A 21,863-nucleotide genomic window follows, 5' to 3' on the forward strand; every position below is an offset into this window, starting at 1 on the left:
ATGTGATTGGCTGCTTAGAAATTAAGTGTTAATGAGCAGTTGGACAGGTGTACCTAATAAAGTAGCCAGTGAGTGTATGTTAAGCCTCGTTTGAAGAACTCCTTTGCTCTCCTTTGCATTCATACCAGAGCTCAGTCTGCTGCTGAGTTTTATAGTTACCAATTACTTCAGGAAAGAGAACGGCTCACCACAACTCAAGCTGACAGGCAATTTTGAGGACAGGGATGCTTAAAAAAAAAACTTTAACACCTCAACTTGAGCGAAGTTAGTAATAAATACCTGACCTGAAAGACATTTAAACAAGATTTAAACAGGGCCGCATACACACGCATATTGTAGCAGTCAGTGAGAGCTTTCACATTTCCAAGGACTTAGTACAAAGTAAACAGCCACTTACATCGGGTACAAGGCAGAGGCAATGGTCCAAGCTGTGCCTCTGCCTGGACTAGGTGTGTGTTTATCCAGTGTAATGTGCAAGCGGCCGGCTGGCTCTGGCTTTAAAGGGGAGGCTGCCAAAAAGCCTTCTGTCTGGACTCTGTTTACAGTGGAGGATCCCTCCTTCTGCCCTGGCGGCCACTCCTCTGCACCCAGTGCCTCCGTGTGTCAGAGCGGACCGAGGTTCAGGAAGGTGGCACGCTGCCTATCGCAGATAGAGGAGGAGAGCAGATGGGGAAGGGGTAGGCATCGTTGGCGAGAGTGAAAGTCAATCCGCCAGACATGATGCTAAAGCACACACAAGCATTCAGGCAGTATGAAATATTAAATAACTTACACATTCACACACATTCTTCCTTACTCATCCTGTGGCCTGCGACATGTGTGTGCTAATTAGCTCTTGGCATACTTCGGATGTGTGCCTGCATGTGTTTGTTCAGAAGTCAGTGTTGCAGTGCTGAGGCTCATGAGGGTTTATTTAGACTTGGGGCCAGACTCTCAAATGAAAGACCAATCCAGCGTGGCGCTTTGGTTTAAAGAAATCATTGAGGGGGTGGGGGGGTACAGCAGGACAGCTGGATGGAATGAGAAGAAGAAATGGCATGATGGAGAGTCGTAAATAAAATGTGAAAATGCACAGATTATAATCTGTATGTATAAAAATAGGAAATGGGATTTGGTTAAATGAATCAGAAGAGTTTTTTTATTTCTTAAGGGGGGGATAGACAGAGATATGCAGAAGGAGACGTGGACGGAATGGAGTTGATTGCCATATTTAATTTATTTTGCCTTGGGAGAATCTGTCTCACAAAAGCACACCTACATGAACTGGGCTGTTTTATAATCAACTGTAATTAAAAGTCCTAACATTTCCCCCCCAATTTAATTAAATATAGGCAGCTGAATGTTGATTTTTTTCTTTTCTTATTAAATCTTAACTACATTGCAAACATTTGGAGACACACACTAGCTGCCTATGTGCGCTGCTATTTGTAGGACTTGTTTCAAGGCACTGCTGCTTTGACCAGAATTATAATTTCAAAGTCTTTTGGTTTCATTTACGATGTCTTGCATGAATTAATATGCCTTAAACATTGGTTACATTACAACCATAAACCATATTTGTTATTGAGTCATTTCACTACTCTCAAATCTTTATCCTCAAATCCCACATCAAATCTCAAGCAAATAAAGGAAAGTCCTCTTGCATATTTTTTTTCTTGAACAGTGGTAAATTATATATTAAATGTAAATAATTGCCCAACATTTTTGCATATCAAGTCTAAAGTCATACCCAGCCCACCCCAATTTGTACCTTGTAGCCTTATAGAAGCAACAACAGTTGCTTTAAAGGTAAACTGTGTCCCAGCTTTGCGGATTTAGAAACTCCAAATGGTTTTTAAGTCTGAGTCTGATTCTTTTTTGCAAAATGGCCCAAGCACAGACATAGTGTAGAATATCTGTGAACATACCATAAAAGTTATATGACTATAATATAATCCAATAGACACTGTTAAGTTTTTTTTTTTTTTGTAAATGACTACTGTATGACCTAGATGACTGAGAATCTTTACCAGCATCTGTGAACATAGATTTATGTTCTTAATTTCTTTACTATGCACTCTTGACCAGGCTGTTAAAGGACATAAATATGCTTTGATCTAACCCAGAGGTCTAGAACCCCAAGTGGGTAACACAGTGTGCTTCACAATCATTTAATTTTTGTATTTTATTCTGGCGGCCAATAGTGAGTGAAATATTTCTAACCTCTCATGGAGTCCATTAAATACAGCAGAACTAATCAAACTTGCATGTAATGTAAAACATCCATAGAAAGCCTAAAATACAGTGATTCCCAACCCTGTTCCTGAAGGCCTCTCTCGCAGGTTGTAAGTGTTTCCTTGTCGCATCACACTAGAAAAGAGTTGATGATTAACAAGCTTCTGTAGCACCTTTTTCAAAGGAGCCCTAATTTGAATAAGATGTGCAGAAACAGAGACTTATCTAAAACATGCAGGTCAGGGGTCCCTAACAACCTGGGTTCAGAACCATGGCTGTAATATAACCCAATAGACACCGTTTAGACTGTTTATATATATTAAAAATACATTTTTGGGTGAGTAACACCCTTTAGGCCTAGACTAGGCCTTACAAAATGTTTGAGAAAATACATTATTTTATTATTTTTTTAGGTTTTTGCAGCACTAGTGGCTCGTTATTGGAAAAAAAAAAAAGCTGACAGTAAAGGGGAATAAGACAGGGGGAGAGACATTCTGCCAAGTACCACATGCCGGATTCGAACCTGGGTCTCTGAGTCGAGGACTAGGGTCTGTGTACATGGGCCATGCACACTAACCATTGCACTTTTACAGCCACTATTAGAGCTGCAGTATTGCTGAAAGCTACAGTGTGTAATAATTCCTGGAATTTGCTGACAGAAATGTAATATATTATACATAAGTAGATTATTTATGAACATGTTCTCACTAGAAGTCTTTATCTTTATGCTTGCATTGCCTTTGAAACTGCTATTTATAATTACATAGGAGCAGGTATGCATGTATGGAAGCAGACATTTTTATGCTACGGCCAACCAGAAGAATTTTTGTTTCACCTAAATGATACTGTGCAAAATGAAATTATAAACATGAAATAAAAAATCTCAGTAGAGAAATACACATGTTGTTTTAATTGGTCCTACTGCAATGCGCTCACCTGCCCTCAGAGATCTTTTGACTTTGAATGTTAACTTGCTAATTTAGATTCTCTGAAACCTTCCAAAGACTCTGTGAGCAAGAAGAGACATGCCTTCACTGTAAATCAGCATGTTAAGGATAAAGCAGTGGCAAAGTTATAGTTGGTCTGTGCTATTAATAAACTAAACAGCCATAGATTGTGTTCCAGCCTTCAGAAACAAGGCTGAGCTCATCCTTCCTGTGTTAAGAGTAGGTTTTGTATAAGCCTCTGCTTTAGGCAGGTGGATGTGATTGAAAGATGCACACAGAGAGAAACACGCAGGGAGGTGTCATTGCTAGGGTTCAGACTCTGGCTCTTCCGGATGCACTCCTGGGAAATCACACAAAATAAAATTAGACCCGAGGAATTCAGTGTGTCTGTCGGTGTGTATGTGGCTGCCTTATCGAACAGCCTCACATTATTTGTAGTTCCCCTCTTCCTCTCTCTCCACTCCTCTTCCTCTGTCTTCTCTCTGGGGTACATACTATAGGACTGTCATGTTTTAAGCTGGACATAGAGACACCAACACAGCCCTAATTAAGCCATGGATGCTGCTAATCAATTTAGCTCCACTCCAAACTTTTTTGCTAAATAACGGGCTATGTTAAATCCGTTTTGAGTTATTTACTGATACTAAAAAAAATGGAGTCTAAGCTTTCCAATAATGTCACATTTTTAAAACAAGAATTAAAGAAGGCCATCTGAATGTTGGCACTCTGCAAAGAGCAGTAAGGAGAAAACTAGCCTGAAGAATCTTTAAAATCACTCTTGAAGCCATTTGGGTGTTTGTAAGATTTTAATTTCTCCTCTTATTTACCCGAAGAAGTCTCACATGTTAATCATTTTTGATTTATTTATAATTTAATATGGTAACAAAATTAGCAGACTTGGGGAAGAAAATGAAAATGCAGTTTGGATTTTCTGTTGTTAATTCTATGAATGAGCCAAACAAAATTCAGTTTTAACTTTGAAATGAAAAAAGTATTTCTGCTAATGCATTTCTAATGTGCAAATTTGACATCTCAAAATTAATTTAGAAAAACTTTGTGTTGGGATATGTTTTGGAGATTAAATGTTAAAAATCAGTTTCCTAATCATTTTATTAAGTAACAGGATGAGCAGTCGTAGAGAGGAAAGTGCAGTTTAGATTATCTTTTATTCATGAGTCAAAAAATGCCCTTAAATGAAAACCCATTTCTGTTAATACATTTTAATTTTCAAAGTGACTTTGCTGGAAGATCTTTTTAAAATGAAACATCTTTTTTTTCATATTTTAAATGAATTTACGTATTTAGCAAATAAAAAAATCCAGTTTAGAATTTTTTTTTTTCGAAGTCAAAATCTACTTCCATACGATTGGGCTTTAAGACCAACAACAAGTCTGCGAACTCGAAATCTATCTGTATTTTTAGTTAGATATCATTGTTTTTCCATCATATACATCATGTTTTATGTCAAAAACTCATTTTTCGTTTTACATAATGTTAAGATGATGTGATGTGGGGTGACAGGAAATGAGCCGTAAATACTGAAAATCCCTCAAACAGTCAAACATCTATCAGCAAAAGTTAACAGTGGGGAGAGTTTTCTCAGACCCAAGTAAGCATCTGGTAGAAAACTTCTATTGTGACAATCAATCTTCCTCAGTCTTTAAACTTAATGCAGAATCATGCCTTAGTGAGCGGGGATTATAACGAGAGAGGTTAGGGATCAGACCACTACTTCACATTCACAGTTTGCTAATGACCTGAAGGCAGTTGGGACCACAACCACCCAGACACGGTAATTGATGGAAGACTTTTAGCCCCTCTGTAAGTTTGCTAGTGAACATCTAAATAAAACAAGAAAGGTTTGGAAGAAAGTGCGGCTTCCAAAATCAAACTTTTCACACCAGCTAGACCAGGTGCACTCTCAGGAAATATAAAAAACTTAGATTTACACAGACTTTATTGTCATCTTGTTTACACAGAGTGTATACAAAAGAAAATTATGATGCATACAGCTTTTCAACAGTGAATGAGCAGCCTAGAACAATGAAATGAATATTACCGTTTATAAAATGCAGCAGTGATCAGAATGTAAGCAGTGAAGGAGAAAAGAAAAAACTGTTTAAAATAAAAATATTGGTGCAAAAGGCATTGATATGGAAGGTTCAGTGCATTGCAAATAAATTAATAAATATGGTGCAAACTGAGCATTACTCGATGAATCCTTCTGTTATGGACAGAGGTGGTATGATTTATTTGCTTTCTTGATGGACAAATTGATCATCAAATTGATAATGTTCAGAAACAAATAAAAAGGGCCAAGTACCAAATACTTGATATGACCCATTTTTTCATCAGCTGGACTTCTGAATATATATTGTAAACATGACAATGGTTTAAAACACATTATTAAGAAAAGAAAGACTACAATAGAAGCACATAAAAGCCATGACGTCTCCAGACTGCAAGCTTACAGAAAATCTTTGGAGGAGGCTTAAGCCTTGACTATTCAGCAACTAAGAAACCAGTAGTGGAGCAAGGTTTTAGAAAGTTTCTGTACAATGAAAGTGCCCTAAAATCCCTCCTTAGATGAGTACAAACCTTGACAACTACTGTCGATCACGACACATCTTACTGATGTTACTGCCAGCAGGACAGTCTCTGCCAATTTCTCCATCACATTTAGAAAATAAACTACTGTTTTTATTTTGGTCCTTTCCTCCCTGCCTCAGCTGAAGATGAACTACAACAGAAATAAGTGATGTGTTTCCTTTTTTTGTGAGTAAAAGAAAACCTAAAACTACCTGGACATAAAATCCTCCCTCATGGATCTTTTTGGAGCCAACTTGCTTTTCCCATATTGAGCTTTAGATCAAACTACTAAACAATGCTAAATTAAATTTGTACCCTGACGTACAAGGAAATAAAATGTCTGTGCCAGCACTTTAACAAAAAACAAAGTATAATTCAAACTGCATTAGCCCAGTAATTCATTATATCAAAGGTAGGCAGCCTACAGAGTATTTCTTAAATAGTTTTAAAGTGTGAGTGTACAACATCCTGCGTGCGGCAGAGAGCACAGACACGGTCGGAGCATATGAGTATAAAAGACAGACATCTCAATTTAATATGGCTTTATTCTCCCTCTGGTCATATTGATTTTATTTCAACGAGGCTCTCAGTCAGAATTTTGAAGCAGAATGCCAGCCAGTTATATGCTCAAAACACAAGTAACATCAGTAAAAAACATCCCGCCATTCTTGCCTGCCTGCTGGCATTTGTTGTCAGACAGACTAGTTCAAATACAAGAAAATCTAAGTACTAAGAATATAAATGTTTGCCCTTGTGGAATCGCCTGGTTACCGCCCTCTCGCAGTATCTCTCACTCCAAAGTTCCTCTTTGCATCATGCTCACACATTGCATGTATGTTGTTTTGTATGTTTTTAGCTATTGTGTGTGTCTGTATTGTCGCAAACCTCATGCTTCTGGCTTATTGATCTCTGCTTGTACATGGGGAAATGAGGATGGATCAATATAAAAAAGGAAGATACACAGAAAAACAAGAATAAATGGCCAAAGGGATCCAACATTACACAAAACGAGCCAAGTATCAATCTGAGACAGCAGGAAAGATTCATTTAAGCTCTGAATCCTCATTCTGGTTCTGATGCTTTGGTTCAATGTTTCCTTCCCCCACTTATGAATTCTGAATCATCTTGGAAGCAAACACTCACTCTTGACAGAGTCTTAGTTTGAGCGTTGTTCTTGTCAAAGACTGAGTGGTGTTGGAAAGAGGCATGTGTTTTATATGGTATATTTTTTTTTTCAAACCCATGTTGACTGTGTGTTTTATTTATACCCTGCAGAGCAATCACTTTGGACAATCACCTAGTTGTCCTGGCAACCACCGCGGCAGATGCAGGACGTTACCATGTAGAGGCAGTGAACGAGATGACAGGAGAGAATGTGACGAGCCCTGCTGTCTACCTGAGCATCTCAGGTAAGGAAAAACATTCTTTATGGGGTTGGAGGATTGGATGTGAAATCAAACAGGGCTTGTTATGTGAACAGCATGTGAAGCATCAGACTGCAATCCAACCAGGCAGGAGTCATGCTTCTATCCTGGGTTAGCAGGACCAGTCAAATGGGAGTGACATCATAGGGGACTGCCGTGGTATAGCTCACCTGATTTTTTAAATTATCCTTATCCTAAATATTTGACATTTCTGGCTCAAAATTATGTAGATATTTGCCCTTGAACCAAATGATTGTGTTAAGAGGAGGATAAATGTTCTGTATGATTTTTATCTGAAGTAAATTCTAAAAAAACACTGACACAGAAGCACACACGTTGACTCATTTGCCTTTTCTCTGCCTTTCTTTACCATATAATTATGGTAAATCTCTTATGAGGACAAAATTAAAAAGACTCTCTTGCCTCAATTGGTGTTCTCTCTAATAAAGACCAGAGTTGGTTGTTTAGAGATGACTTTGTTTACTTTTTTAGTGTAATGTCCTCAGCTGACTTCTTCTGTTATTTATGGCTATATAAATAAAACAGAGTTTGATTAAGGCATTCAATAAATGCCTGAATTGTTGATGATATTGAAAAAAATTAGGATGGAGCTTTATAAATTAAACATAGTATAGCTCTCGGAATTGTTAAATAAGTAAGAATTATTCTCCATGCAAAATCTTTTTTTTTTTTTTTTGGTGTCCCATATCTTTGCTTGCTTCCAAAAGTATGTGGTATATTTTGATCAGTAGTAGTTTTGTTTTGTTTTTTTATCTATACAACGTGTCAGAAACAAATGCATTTACTATCTGTCCTCTTTAGGGAAAAATAAGATTCCCTGTGAAGCTTCTGACGCAGCTTTTTAATTTCTCAATTTGAAAATACCACAGGCAGCTTTACAGCACATCTGCATTGTTAAGATCTGTTGCTGCTAGACTTTGCAGCTTGTTCCTAATGAAATCATTCTGGAAGTCTCCATGGGTATGTATGCCAACATCAGGACCCCATGCCTGTTGATTATGACACCAAAGAGAGTGGTCCCAACCTATCATGGGGACCCACTGAGTTTTCTCCCAAAGCTGGGAGGCAGCAGTTCTAGCTTTATACACACAACCCAGTTCAGCTCCATCAGCTTCATATGAAACTATTACTGCAACCTATGTCCTTTATTTTGCATTGGCTGAACCACTGCTGAAAAGCTGCTTCAGAGAAACTACAATGATCACAAATTAGCAAAAAACTGCACTTCCAGATCCTGATTAGATGAGCTGCACAGTATTTGGACTGACACATAGCCTTTTGTTTATTATTAGAGACTTCACTCAAAGGAATTGCAAAGTGTAAAAGGTTAAAAATTCAGCCTGAGTATATATCTCTTGCCTCTATCACGTTCTCTCGTCCAATGAATTACTATATATTCTGAATGCTTCTCACTATATCTTCTCTCCTTGGGGGCCAGCGGATTGACTCTACTGTCTAGCAGTCCTTCAGCTGAAGTGCTCACTATGTTTAAAGGAGAGCGAGAGGAAGGGAGGGAGTTTTCTGTCCCTTGTGGCTGCGTAGTGTTTTAATTAGATTCTCTTTACAGGGTTGTATCCTTTGGCATCCTTGTCTACAAACATACACATTGGAAACACAATCACATAAATATAGGCACGGTACCTTGTTACAGCTGTCAGATTAAAGTGTTCCCCTGGGCATTTTTAGGGAATGTTAAGGGTATAGTTAGGATTCACTGATCAGTCTCTGGCCATAAACATCTACACATCTGTGTGTCTAAGGGTCTTTTACTTTATAAGTGTGTGTTTTCTACAATAAACATTTCTCTTGTAAATATAACATGTCGCGTACGGCAGGTTTGATTTATTAGTATCTATAAAGAAATAGATGAGGAAGAGATGTAATAAAAACTGGGCAACAAACCGATGAGTTAAAGTGATGTTTAAAAGGAAGGATGATAAAGAGAGTTGCATCGGTTAACAAACAAATTACACATAGATTCATTACATTTTTAGAAATTCTTTATACAAATTGATGGTATCATATTTTCATATAACATACGTACAAGAAATTATGCCCTTTTGAATTGTATTTTTTTGTATCAGTACATATTAAAGATGATCTAATCTGTAAGTAGAAAAACACTGAACAGCTCCCACATCAGCACTTTAATCCACTGAGGATTACTAAGTGGAGAAGCTATGTATGAAAAAGTAAGTACAGCCTGGCTGCTTCGCTTGGAGTTTAAAGTAGCAGCTAGATTCTGCTAATTATATTTGCTAAATTGATGGATCATCTGCAAGAAGGACAAGCAGGAGTTTGAGAGCAGTGTTTTAGAGCATTGGTGTGTGGTAACACAATGCCATGATGGAAATCCATCAGTGATGTCCTAGAAATGTACTCATCGCTGCCTCTCATTCTGAAAAAAATGCACAAATCCTTTGAAGTTTAACATTACACCTTGAGAAATTGTGCAAATACAATAACATTTATATACTGTGATATGCAGATTTACTCTTCTCACAGTTATGTAAGAGAGTAAGTATGCTGGAGTCATTAAAGTAAACTGACAGACACAAGCCAAAGTTAAGTGAAGAAATGCCTGCCAAACGAGATTTAATTAAAGAGTTGGGCAGTTCGCCTGGTTCAGCGAGAAAGGAAAATACAAATTAAATCATTCAAATTACTAACAGTTTTTCCCTCTTCTTCCTTCTCTTTTTTTAATTCCTCTCAGTCATATCTCTTCCCTCTGGTTCCTTTTTTCCCGTCTTCACTCTGTTAGGCTGCTCTTGTAAGATCTGAATGCAGTAAGATGTAGAAATATTGTTCTTTCTTTTTTAGAAATTCTTCAGAATTAATGAGGTATTTATTTTCTATTCTTCCCATCCTGCTGTTATGCAGACGTTTCTCTCAACGGACAAGAGGATAAGAGTAACAGCACTAATAGAGACAGAAGCAGACAGAATAACTGTTGTGATTTATGGTCAACAAGCTGTTCAGATTTGGACTGTTGTGGATGTTAGCTTGTTTTTTTTGCTCTGGCACAACAACAAATGCTGGCGAAAGAGTCATTTTAATGACTTGGACTTTACACTTCAAAGTCTGACATTTTCTTGGCTAATTAAATGGCTGTAAGCACTGATAGAAGATATGATAGAGTCAACTCAGTGATCAACCTACTTGACAGATTCATTATCTGCGTCTTCCTGACCACCATCCTTTAAATGTGTCCTAGTCTGCTAAAAATAAGAGGCACTGTCATCCGTGGTCGAGCTGGAACAGCCACAATTGATAGCAGCTCAAAAGCTTGGTGAGAGGTCACACAGCGTAATCACTGGAAGTACAGCCGGCCTCTAAAATAAACAGCTCCGGCAGCTATTTATCACCATAGACGACATATGGCGTTACAGGCTGGCACTTTTGGTCAGCTGAGAAAATAGTTAGATTTCATCATAAAGACAGGGTTCCTACCATCTGGAGAGTATACAAGTAGAATTTCACCGAAGTATTTCAAGCTCTTCACAGTAAAAGAAAATAAAAAAGTAGAAAAATAGTTTGTATTTTATGACTATATTGCTTTTTATTCTAAAAGTCGTATAATCATCCATCCACTCCAGACCATTCCCCATTTCTCTTTCCTTCCTTCCTACCATCCTGCGTTCCTTCCTTGCTTACTCCCCTCCTTCTACTTCAGTGACTCTGCAGGTTCCACTTATTAAGCATTACCCCATAGGAAGGCAAAAGGACTGAACTTGAGAAAGTATGAAATTTCGAACATGAACTTCGTGTCACAGCGCTGTAAAGACTAAAGTCAACACAGAAAACCACAAACAGAGCCATTCCATGCAGGGAGAGTAAGCCTGCCCTCAAAGTGCTGCTCTTATAGAGGAGTTATATAGTGCAGTACTCGATTTAGTGTGCCTCTGTGTGTTTGCATGACAGAAACTAATGGCCTCAGGGTTTTTCTTTTGACACAGTATAAGGACCCCTGCTGCAATTAATTGAGCTTCATGGATACCTGCAGTAACCTCTCCTTCTCTTCCTCTCTGTCACATACCCACGCACTCAGCAACAGACACATGTGGACCTGTCAATTATAAAAGTCAGTCATTCTTCCTGTTGCCGTGGAAGACAACATGTGTGTCTGGCTGTTCCTTTCACAGCGGTGTTGGTCATTGTAGATTTTTGAATCAGACCATTAGAGCAGTATAACATCCCCACAGAGAGCCCTCTCTGTGGGTGGACTCAAACATTAAAGCATGTACACAGGAGAACATTCACATCTAGGACGTATAGGCCCAGAAACACTCAGTATAACTGAGCATTATCTATATGTCAGTTTACAAAATAGCGTGACTGGACAAAATGAGATGAGAGTTCTGGTGCCCTGGCGTACGGGTGTTTCAATCCCACATGTATAGATTTTGTGTTCATTTTCAGAAGTGAACAGGGTGAGCAGTTTAATCAGGATGAAAATGGAGAAAACTGATTGCAACGGGTGAGATTAGATTGCAGACTTCTTAATACTGTTTGCTGATCTAATCACCACCAATAAAGTAATTAAATCTCAGCTTGTAGCAAAAGAGTTGATAAGTTTTCGTTGTTGTTTTTGTTTGTTTTTTTACAGTTATTTTATTAGTTACTGAACTTCCAAAATGGGTTAACCTTTTCATATTCAGAGATTTCAGTAGTTTTATTATGTTTCACATATTTTATTAATCTGTCACCTATTTACAACTAAGGTCATGTCACAAAACATTTCAAGACCAGCAAAGAAAATACATACTTTTAAAAATATAATCAAATCATTCCGGTTTAATAGTCAGCCACTGTAAATATGTTTAATATTGATCAGAGGTAGATAAGGTATAATAAGGTAAATTCATTATTATCATGCCATCTGGTAACGATTCCATCTATTGAAACCTGAAATGTTTTTTTAAAGTATGACATTTAAAAGGCTTGCTTTAGGTACTTTGTGCTTTGTAGATTTGCATAGAAATGTTTTTTCTTAAACAACAGGTTCGGCCGAAGCTCAAAAATGGTAAAAAGCTTTTTCTCTGAGTGTTGAATTCCATAGCGTAACCAAAAAGGACTAAAATACAGGGAAGTGATCAAAAGAGACTCGGCCAGATGAGCATTTTATGAAAACAGCACACAGAAGGAAGTAAAGTCAAGGACTGGCTGCATAAGTGCATAAATATATGGTGAAATAACCTTACACCCTTCCATTACCTTAATCATTTACTCCATGTGTGTACGGAGAAGGGTGTTGGAATCTGAGCTTGATTACACTGGTCTGGTGATTGGGAGAAGGTCTGTCTGAGTTTGATTACGTCTCCAGTAGGAGCCTCCCCTGGTGTCTGAAATTTTGCCTCATGCCATTTTTCTCGGTTTATCCTCTTTTTTCCTTTCTCCATCAAGCAGGGTTTGTCAGTGTCTGACCCTGAACAGTCAGAGAGTGGCATTTGTCAACAGCATAAGGATAGACTCTGCTGACGCCAGCAATCAAAAACCTCCACATGTCATCATGTCTCAAAGAAGACAGGAAACAGAAGAAGAGACACAAAGACATGAGAACATTGTAGAGGTTCTGATAACTTGTATAGCATATATATATATATATAAACTCTTCCTTACCCACCGCAGTGCGGTCTCCCTTTGTTTTTCGTCTCAGCTTGGGCCTCAAACATGGGCTTCCTTGAACTGCTAATACATACAGTATATAAATATACATACAGACCAAAAGTTTAGACACACCTTGTCATTCAAAGAGTTTTTAATTTTATTTTCATGACTATGAAAATTGTACATTCACACTGAAGGCATCAAAACTATGAATTAACACATGTGGAATTATATACTTAATGGAAAACTGTGAAACAACAACAAAGTAGGCACCTTTTGCTTTGATTACTGCTTCGCACATTCTTGGCATTCTCTTGATGAGCTTCAAGAGGTAGTCGCCTGAAATGGTTTTCACTTCACAGGTGTCCCCTGTCAGGGTTAGTAAGTGGGATTTCTTACCTTATAAATGGGGTTGGGACTATCAGTTGTGTTGTGCAGAAGTCAGCTGTATGCACAGCTGATAGGCCTACATAATAGACTGTATTATGGCAAGAGAAAAGCAGCTATGTAAAGAAAAACGAGTGGCTATCATTAAATAAAGAAATAACTGTCAGTCAGTCCGAAAAATTAGCAAAAATTTGAAAGTGTACCCAAGTGCAGTCTCAAAAACCATCAAGCGCTACAAAGAAACTGGCTCACATGAGGACCGCCTCAGGAAAGGAAGACCAAGAGTCACCTGTGCTGCAGAGGAGAAGTTCATCGAAGTCACCAGCCTCAGAAATCACAGTTAACAGCAGCTCAGATTAGAGAGCAGGTCAATGCTACACAGAGTTCTAGCAGCAGATACATCTCTAGAACAACTGTTAAAAAGAGACTGTGTGAATCAGGCCTTCATGATAAAAGAGCTGCTAGGAAACCACTGTTAAGGACAGGCAGCAACTAGAAGAGACTTGCTTGGGCTAAAGAAGACAAGGAACGGACATTAGAGCAGTGAGAAAAGGGGAACGGATGGACTCTGAATGCCTGGTTCCCACCGTGAAGCATGGAGGAGGAGGTGTGATGGTGTGGGTGTGCTTTGCTGGTGACACTGTTGGGGATTTATTCAAAATTAAAGGCATACTGAACCAGCATGGCTACCACACCATCTTGCAGCTGCATGCTATTCCATCCGGTTTGTGTTTAGTTAGACCATCCTTTATTCTTCAACAGGACAATGACCCCAAACACACCGACAGGCTTTGTAAGGGTTATTTGAACAAGAAGGGAAGTGATAGGGTGCTGCGGCAGATGACCTGGCTTCTACAATCACCGGACCTGAACCCAATCGAGATTGTTTAGGGTAAGCTGGACCGCAGAGTAAAGGCAAAAGGGACAACAAGTGCTAAGCATCCCTGGGAACTCCTTCAAGACTGTTGAAAGACCATTTCAGGTGACTACCTCTAGAAGCTTATCAAGAAAAAAACAAGAGTGTGCAAAACAGTAATCAAAGCAAAAGGTGGCTACTTTGAAGAACCTAGAATATAAGACATATTTTCAGTTGTTTCACACTTTTTGTTAAGTATATACTGTAATTTCACATGTGTTAATTCATGGTTTTGATGCCTTCAATATGAATCTTCAATTTTCATGGTCATGAAAATAAAGAACTCTTTGAATGAGAAAGTGTGTCAAAAATCGTTGTGTGTGAAAAAAATTTTACTCAAGTAGGAGTAACACTACATAATATTTTTACTTAATAGTAAAAAAGTTGATGTCAAAAATACTTAAATAAGAGTTTAAAAAAAGTATTCCACAAAAAGGTTACTCAAGCACTGACTTACCTATTGTAACATCTAATATTGAAAACAGTAGATCACTTAATAGGAGAGACAACATGCTAAAAGACAGCAGTTTAATAGATGTTAATTTTCGAGAGCGCTGTATTCAAAAAGCACTTACAGGATGAATCCTGTATTAACTACATAATCTTGTATTTTATTCAGTGTACCTTTTGTCCTCATCTTAATCAATATTAAAATAAATTTTTTTCCCCACAAAATCAACAAGAGCACTGTTAATTGTGGCTGGTTAAATTGCTGTTAAAGTCCTGTTTTATAGTTTTATATATAGACTAGTTGATTATTTTATTTTGAGCCCAAAGTCCAGATAGTTAGACTTAATTTTTTTTTTGTGACTTTTGAAGGAATTGTTCAATGTAGATTTTATTGACGGGTATTAGAGCAAAAGAGGATCAATTTTAAAATCATGTATCATTTTCTTTCTAATTCCTGATGATGTCTTTGAATCATTCACAATAAAACTGTCTTAGACTTTTGAGTCTGTAATTTGACAAAATACGAATGTATAAAATATGGTGCATCGCAGACGAGGTATAATTTCCTAAACAGCTCGAGAAATCAGCATTTGACATACTTCATGAACATTTTGTTCTGCTCATGCAGGTGTTTTGTGCAAGACGACATCGTTCACATCATCTTTTTCACGTACAAATGTGTCTTTAAGTCATTTGTTTCGTTCTGCACTCGTTGCCCCTCCGTGCCAGATGTTTCTTTTCCGCATCACAGACTCTTAAACGTGAATCTGCTCCGGTTATTTCAGTGCACGCGTGTTTCTGCTCTTGTGTCTGAGCATGCGTGTGCCAGTGTGTGTCTTTGCTCCAGGTCCCATCCCAGGTGCTCTGTGGCGCGTCTAATTGGAGGTATTTTAGTCTCTCCAGAGAATGAATGTGTGTGTGTTTGGTGACTTAGAATGTGCTACGTGGGATGCAGGTTTTTATACGTGTGTCTCTTTTGTGGGTGTCTCAGTGGCGCAGACCCCACTACCTGCCATCCCTCAGTTAAAAGCTTAAACGCAGGCTTAGAGAATCACCTGTATCTCTGTGTGCTGCCAGGTTGTTTCCATTGCTGTGGCTCTCATTATGCGCTCAAGGTGTTTTGCATTTTGCAGCATCATGCCTTAGTAAGCTACCTAACATGGTGGTGTAATGATCCATGCCACAACCAATCAGTCCCCAAGTATTCAGTCTGCAACTTTTTTTTTTTATTTTGGACAAGGAATTTGTCCTGTGAGATTTTGGAGATGTAATCACTGAATCGTAATACTATTTACTGCTCCTAATAAATGACTACCAAAAAAAGGGTACTCTGTTTTAAATTCAAGATAAAATGGTTAATTAATTTCACAGTAAGGCTTAGATTTAGTCTGTTAGACTCCTATCTAATCAAAGGGGGCTTCTCTATGTGGAGAAGGTTACTCAGTTCTAATTGGCAGAAACAGCTTTAACTAAGATAATGTAGACCTCATTAGATTTAATGTAAGCTCTAAAAGCTAAGATATAATAACTATAAAATTTACACCATCACCTTTCATTTTCAGAGCTCTCCTCAGTGTTGTGTCATATATGCAAACTCCATGTGTTAAGTGGCAAGAGCCGTCGAGTTTATCATTTGATGTTGAATACATGAAGTGAAACATCGAGCAGCAGATTAGTTGCTGCTATTTCAGTTTGAGCTCCCCTAGAAGAGCAAATGCATTCATACATAGTTCAACTTTTGGTTTAGCATACTTTTTGATCCATGCTATATTGACTCTTTTTCTTGAGTTTTTCATGCATTAATGATAGATAAATTAGGGCTAACAAAAACAAACCAGCCTTACAAATACAACAACTAGCTTCTTGTCAAAGCAGCTGTGGATGAAGCACCTCGCATCAGCACAGATTATGAAAACAGATGAGTCAATTAGATAATTAAATTTAATTATTAAACCAGTCTATTTAAAGAACACTTCACCTGTAATGCCAACTAGCTGAACTGATGTCAAAGTGAATCATCTGATTGGCTGTTGGCTCTCTAATCTATAATGACATTTGATAAGTTAAATGTTTGTTTAGCTGTTGATGTGCCTGTGCAAATTCTCATTCATCAAGTCATGATGCATACAATATGTATTTTAACATAATGAACTCTAAATTGATAAATTCTGATAAACATTTGTCTTTTCAGTAGATGCTCATACAGTACATGTAGTCTGAATAATTTAAAATAAAATAAATTCCTTTTCCACCTGTGTAGGATTCTGGCTTATGCGTGATATCTAAACTCGCCAGCTGTCTTGTCTCCAATCTTGTTGCACAGAGGAGTTTAGGTGGAAACAACAAGCAGATTTCAGGTTATTTTTGGTGCCTTTTATTTGCGCATGCATTTGGTTTAAGGCAGCCAGATAAGGCACCTGGTGCAGAAAACAGATTTAAATATCTTTCTTTTCTTTTCTTTTGAAAATAAGTGTGGAAATAAAGAAACACCACGCAGGGATTTAGACTCTGCAGTGTTTTTCTGCTTCTTGGCTTAATATCTCAACATTTTGCACAGCAGCCCTCATTTTGTGTCCATCTGTGATACCAGGCGAACATCAAATGTAGATTTTAAAAGGTTTTTTTCTTTCTCTCTATGGCTTATTTCCATCTAAATATAAATACCATAAATCTATTCCATAAACATGGTATAAATACAATTTGTTTCTTTTATTTGGTGTCATTATTTTAGCCTTTTATGCACATAGTACCAAGCCTCAGTAAAGTTGCTGCATAGTTTTGTCAATTCCATGAAGCAATATTAAGTTAATAAACATCTGTGTCTAAGCGATGTCCGCATACTAGCAACACTGGTATAGAAGTGTCTTTCCAAAAATTAACTCCTCTGTATCTCACACCATGTCAAATGTAGAAAAATGCAGCTTTTCAGTCCATTTACTCTGTCGGGAAATAATTCCCACCCTTAAAAATAGTTGACTGAATTTCGGTGCAATATTTACACATTTATATAGAATAATCTATATGAAGGATTGTTTTAAAATTTTACCTTTAACATTATTAAGCAGGTAACTTTATTAGTAATTATGTCCGGACCTTCGTTTTTTTTGGGTTTTTTTGCACAGATGACCTTTTGGCCACTTTTCAGAATAGAAAAGACAAAAGAACTTTGTATTTAGGTGTTGAAAATGTATAGATCCTCATAAGGTACGTATAATTGTCTGCAGAATAATACCTCAACCTGAATTTATCCATGTCTAGTGTCCGAGCAATAACTAAGCAATGAAAAAAACATGTGATTGAGATCAAAAAAGATTAAAGGGAACAAAACATCATTATTAAGTATTTTTATTTTATTTCATTGGTTTTTTTTTCAAAATGTAAGTTTTAAAAAGTCAGCTTTTATTTTATAAAGATACTTCTCTTTATCAGTTTTTTTATTTCATAATAAGACTTTTGAACTGAATGACTGTGTTGGTGTCAGTGGGTTGGACCTGCACACCCATTGGCTGATCCCAACCAGTGACTAGACTTCCTTCCGTTGTAGCTGTTCTGGCTTTCCACAGCCCTTCCTGCCTAAGTCCGCTCCCCCACAACCCGCTACCGCAGTCAGAGTTATTTCCCTTAATGACATCATAAAGGGAGAGCTTTTAAAACAGAATATTTTGCATACATTAGCTAAGGGAGTTGAGAAAGGCAGTGATACAGATCAAAGGGATTTTCAAACGCAGTTGTCAGGACACATGACTGTTACAAAATGTTTAGAATGTGAATTTTGCATAATATGGGACTTTTGATTTCCTATTTACTAACATATAAGGCTTCAACTACATCTAAATGAAAGAGCCACTAGGAAGCCTTGAAAGCCTATGCTTCTGATGAAGCTAAGCCAGAAAATAAGTTTGAGGGAAGAAAAAAAAAAACAGAAGAAATTATTTTAACTTTTCTGGATTCTGTAACACAGAGAAGGTGAGTGTGAGCATACAATAAATGTGAAAAACTGGCATTTACACCACATGTATATTTTTATATTACATGCATATCCATTTCTGCCTGGATCAGTAATTCTACATGCGGCTGAGCAATTCATTTGCAGGAGGATAGGGAACCACTTTGGATCAGCAAATTGAGATGGAGTTACTTACAAAGACAAGGCCACATTCACCCCTCTAGATTTAATCCTACATCAGAGAACCAAAAATATGTTGGATTAGGTAAATGTCACATTCGTTTTGCTGCCTACCAACAGCTTATAGATAAATTAGCTCTGGTGTTTAAGGGTTCAGCCTGGGAATAAGCAGTGCTGAGGGTCACCTGGCTCTTTAAGTTACAGATTCGACCCTCTCTTAAGTTACATAAGTTGTTGAGAAGAGCAGCTAACACAGATATTCAATTAGTGCCAAGTGCTGTATCTTGACATGAAAAATGATTTAATAGATCTCAAGTCAAGGTAATTTGGTCAAAAGATACACAGTGTTACATTAAACTGAACTGGTTGTTAAATAATGCAGCTACACAGCAAGGTTAGAGCCCTGAAACATCTATGTATAGCATTGGTCATTATTACTGATCCTCTTGGAGTGGGACTTATACAATACTGTCATACAAAATGAAGTCAGATTCACATTTACACACCTGAGAGCAAGTCATGTGTTATAGGTTTTTATTTTCATAACCAAGGTTGATATCCATCAGGTCTAATTTGTCTTTCTTTCTTCAACTCCAGCCATGTATTAAATATGAGAAAATAAATTGTCGTTGTGAAACGTATACAAGCAGATCTAGTTAAAGTGCTGTATGGAAAAGGAAACAAAATGGACACTACAAACAACCAACGGAAATGCAAAAAAGTACAGTCATTAATAACTTATAGCATGACAGGAAACTAAGGTTGAGCCTACCTGCCAAGTCCCTCTACCCTCTGAGGGATTTCTTTGGTCTGAAGCCTCCACTGTGTTTATATGAATTAATCATCTCACCTAAGGTTGCAAGGAGTGTCCTAATGAAAATTAAGAGAACTGTAGCTCACATTTATCTAATTTTGGCCTCCATCTGTTGACCCAATGCACAGGAATAAGGATTTTTTATGTTTTAGAAAAGCTAACTGTAAGATTATTTTGTATATAAATTAAGCTGCCATCACACAGTTGTCTGACAAATATCTGGGTCAAGACTTAAATAAATAAAACACATTTTGTGGACCACTAACAATAGATATCCTGTCACTTCTTTAAATGTATGAGCATGCAGCCCTGCAAAAGTAAAAAAAATTAAAAAAAGGATATGACCACAGCTGCGGAATAATCTCCTTTAATCAGAGGCTGTTCCTTTCTCTCAGATTGTGAAGCCTGCAGATTATGAACACTCGCATGCATTACCACACACACACTTATAATACATAAAGCTAATAAAGAGGCCTGTCTAACAAATCCATGCTTTCATTTCTTTCTTTAACAACTGCATGTGTCTGGAATTATTATTTTTTAGTTTTAGTTGCAAAGAATTTTATTGTCTCTTGATCTCTGCCTTCCATTTGCTGTCTTTTTAATCTTGCAGTCTTTAATTCCTAATTCTGTCCCTTCCCTTTTTCTCACTGTGTAATGAGGCTTCTTTGCGCTTGTATAATTAAAACCCCTGTGTACTGATGGAGAGATGAAATGATGGAAGGATGGACAGGAAACTGAGCCATGGACTGTGTCATTGTGACAAGCAAACTGTGCTTGCATCTCTGCGTGGACGCTCCACTTGTTCCACCTCATTGTTGGAATAATTGCAGACTTGTTTTACAGCATGAAGACACTGATTAGAAAGGAAAACAATGTTTGCAGCTAGCAAAAGAGGCTTTTATGGATTTACACCCTCTTAAACTGTCCTTAAACCCTCAACTTTTAGAAATAAAAGTGTCTGTGGACAAAAGAAAGAAGGCGGATTGGTTAGCGAGTAAATGTTAACCTTACTTACAAGCTAAATTTCCACAGTACTTTCGAGTTCACAAACATACTGCTCTGGCTTAAATGTTTCACGTCTGAAATAAAACGCAACTGCCAATCACATTGCAGTATTATATCACATTGCAAGGGGTGTAAAAAATATTTTTAAAAATGTACAAATGTTTTAAAACCAAATTACGGGGTTTTGTGTTTTCTGAGTTTGCTGAGTTGGTTGGAGCTTCAGAGACAAAACAAAAAGTGACCTCAATTAACTAGAAGTTTATAATAAATAAAATTCATAGACTGGAATGTACAGTAGAAGAAGTTCTCTGTATTTTTTAGTCACTTGACATTGAAAACATTTACTTTCTTTTAGATTAATAGTGTCACTGTCTTCCACTTGTTTTTCCAGCAGCCACATTTCTATGGTTTACACAGAGGTTTCTAGTCACTGCGTCACTAAATCATCCCTTAAAACAAAGCTTTGCTCACCTTAGTTTGGATGTAGGGCGCTAAAAACAATATCTTTCTGTCTTGCATTTTGCTGTCAAATTAAAATCTCTTTTTCTGACCTTTAATTACCTCTCAGAAAAATCTCCTCTGTCTCACTGTTTGTTTGAATTGTTAGATTTTTTTTTTAAATCAATGCAACTTTACTATAAACTGAAACTTTTTAACAAAAAGAACTGAGAACGCTTTGTCAGATGAAAGATGTTAAAATCATTTTCACTTGCCTCAAAAATGGATCCACATTTATCACATTTTGTTCCCTACTGATAAATTAGAAATACATTTTTCTTTCCTACATTAAACATAGCTAGTATTTAATCAAGAGAATGAATATAAACCTAAGTTTCCAAATTAGATTTGTAGTCTGACACTCAATCTACTCACACTGAATATGAATTATGTAAGTACTAATTTCTAAACTATGTACAGTACAACCCATAGAAGATGAATAGAGGAATCTGAACTACTGTAATCCTTTTCATGTAGACACAGGTGGGTCAGGGACCAAAGGGAATTGGGTCTGACTGTGAAAAGGACAATAAAGCTCTTTACAGTAAGTATTAGCAGCATGGTGGTCTGAGAGAGGATTAGAGTTTTTAGGTTTATCATCCTGCTCTAAGAAGATCCTGAAAATATTTTGATACTTATTTTTACATACAGGTGTTAAAAGAGGGAATCAAATCAGAGGTAAAAGAGACCATCCTAAAAAAGATTTGAACTGAATCTGAGCTGATCTTTTCAATGTAGCAAGCATCCAGAGCGTTTCTTTGAATTCAATTCCATGATGTGACTTGTTGAACGGTCAAAGAACTGGGTGGGATATTATTTCACATGCTGTAGGAGAACTTGAATTTAGCTTTACATTCAGGAA

At 37.3% G+C, this 21,863-nt stretch overlaps 1 protein-coding gene across 2 annotated transcripts in view; it reads left to right on the top strand.

The window, feature by feature from the left end:
* sdk1 (sidekick cell adhesion molecule 1) overlaps window positions 1-21,863 on the top strand; it is a 381,738-nt gene that overhangs the window by 192,541 nt on the left and 167,334 nt on the right. For both annotated transcript variants that reach the window (XM_015377352.1, XM_015377351.1), the window contains exon 5: window positions 7,026-7,159. In XM_015377352.1, coding sequence (XP_015232838.1) covers window positions 7,026-7,159 — 134 coding nt within the window. The remainder of the gene's footprint in view (window positions 1-7,025; window positions 7,160-21,863) is intronic.

Source organism: Cyprinodon variegatus, unplaced genomic scaffold, assembly GCF_000732505.1.
Source record: "Cyprinodon variegatus isolate N-32 unplaced genomic scaffold, C_variegatus-1.0 Scaffold152, whole genome shotgun sequence".
Classification (NCBI taxonomy): Eukaryota; Metazoa; Chordata; class Actinopteri; order Cyprinodontiformes; family Cyprinodontidae; genus Cyprinodon; species Cyprinodon variegatus.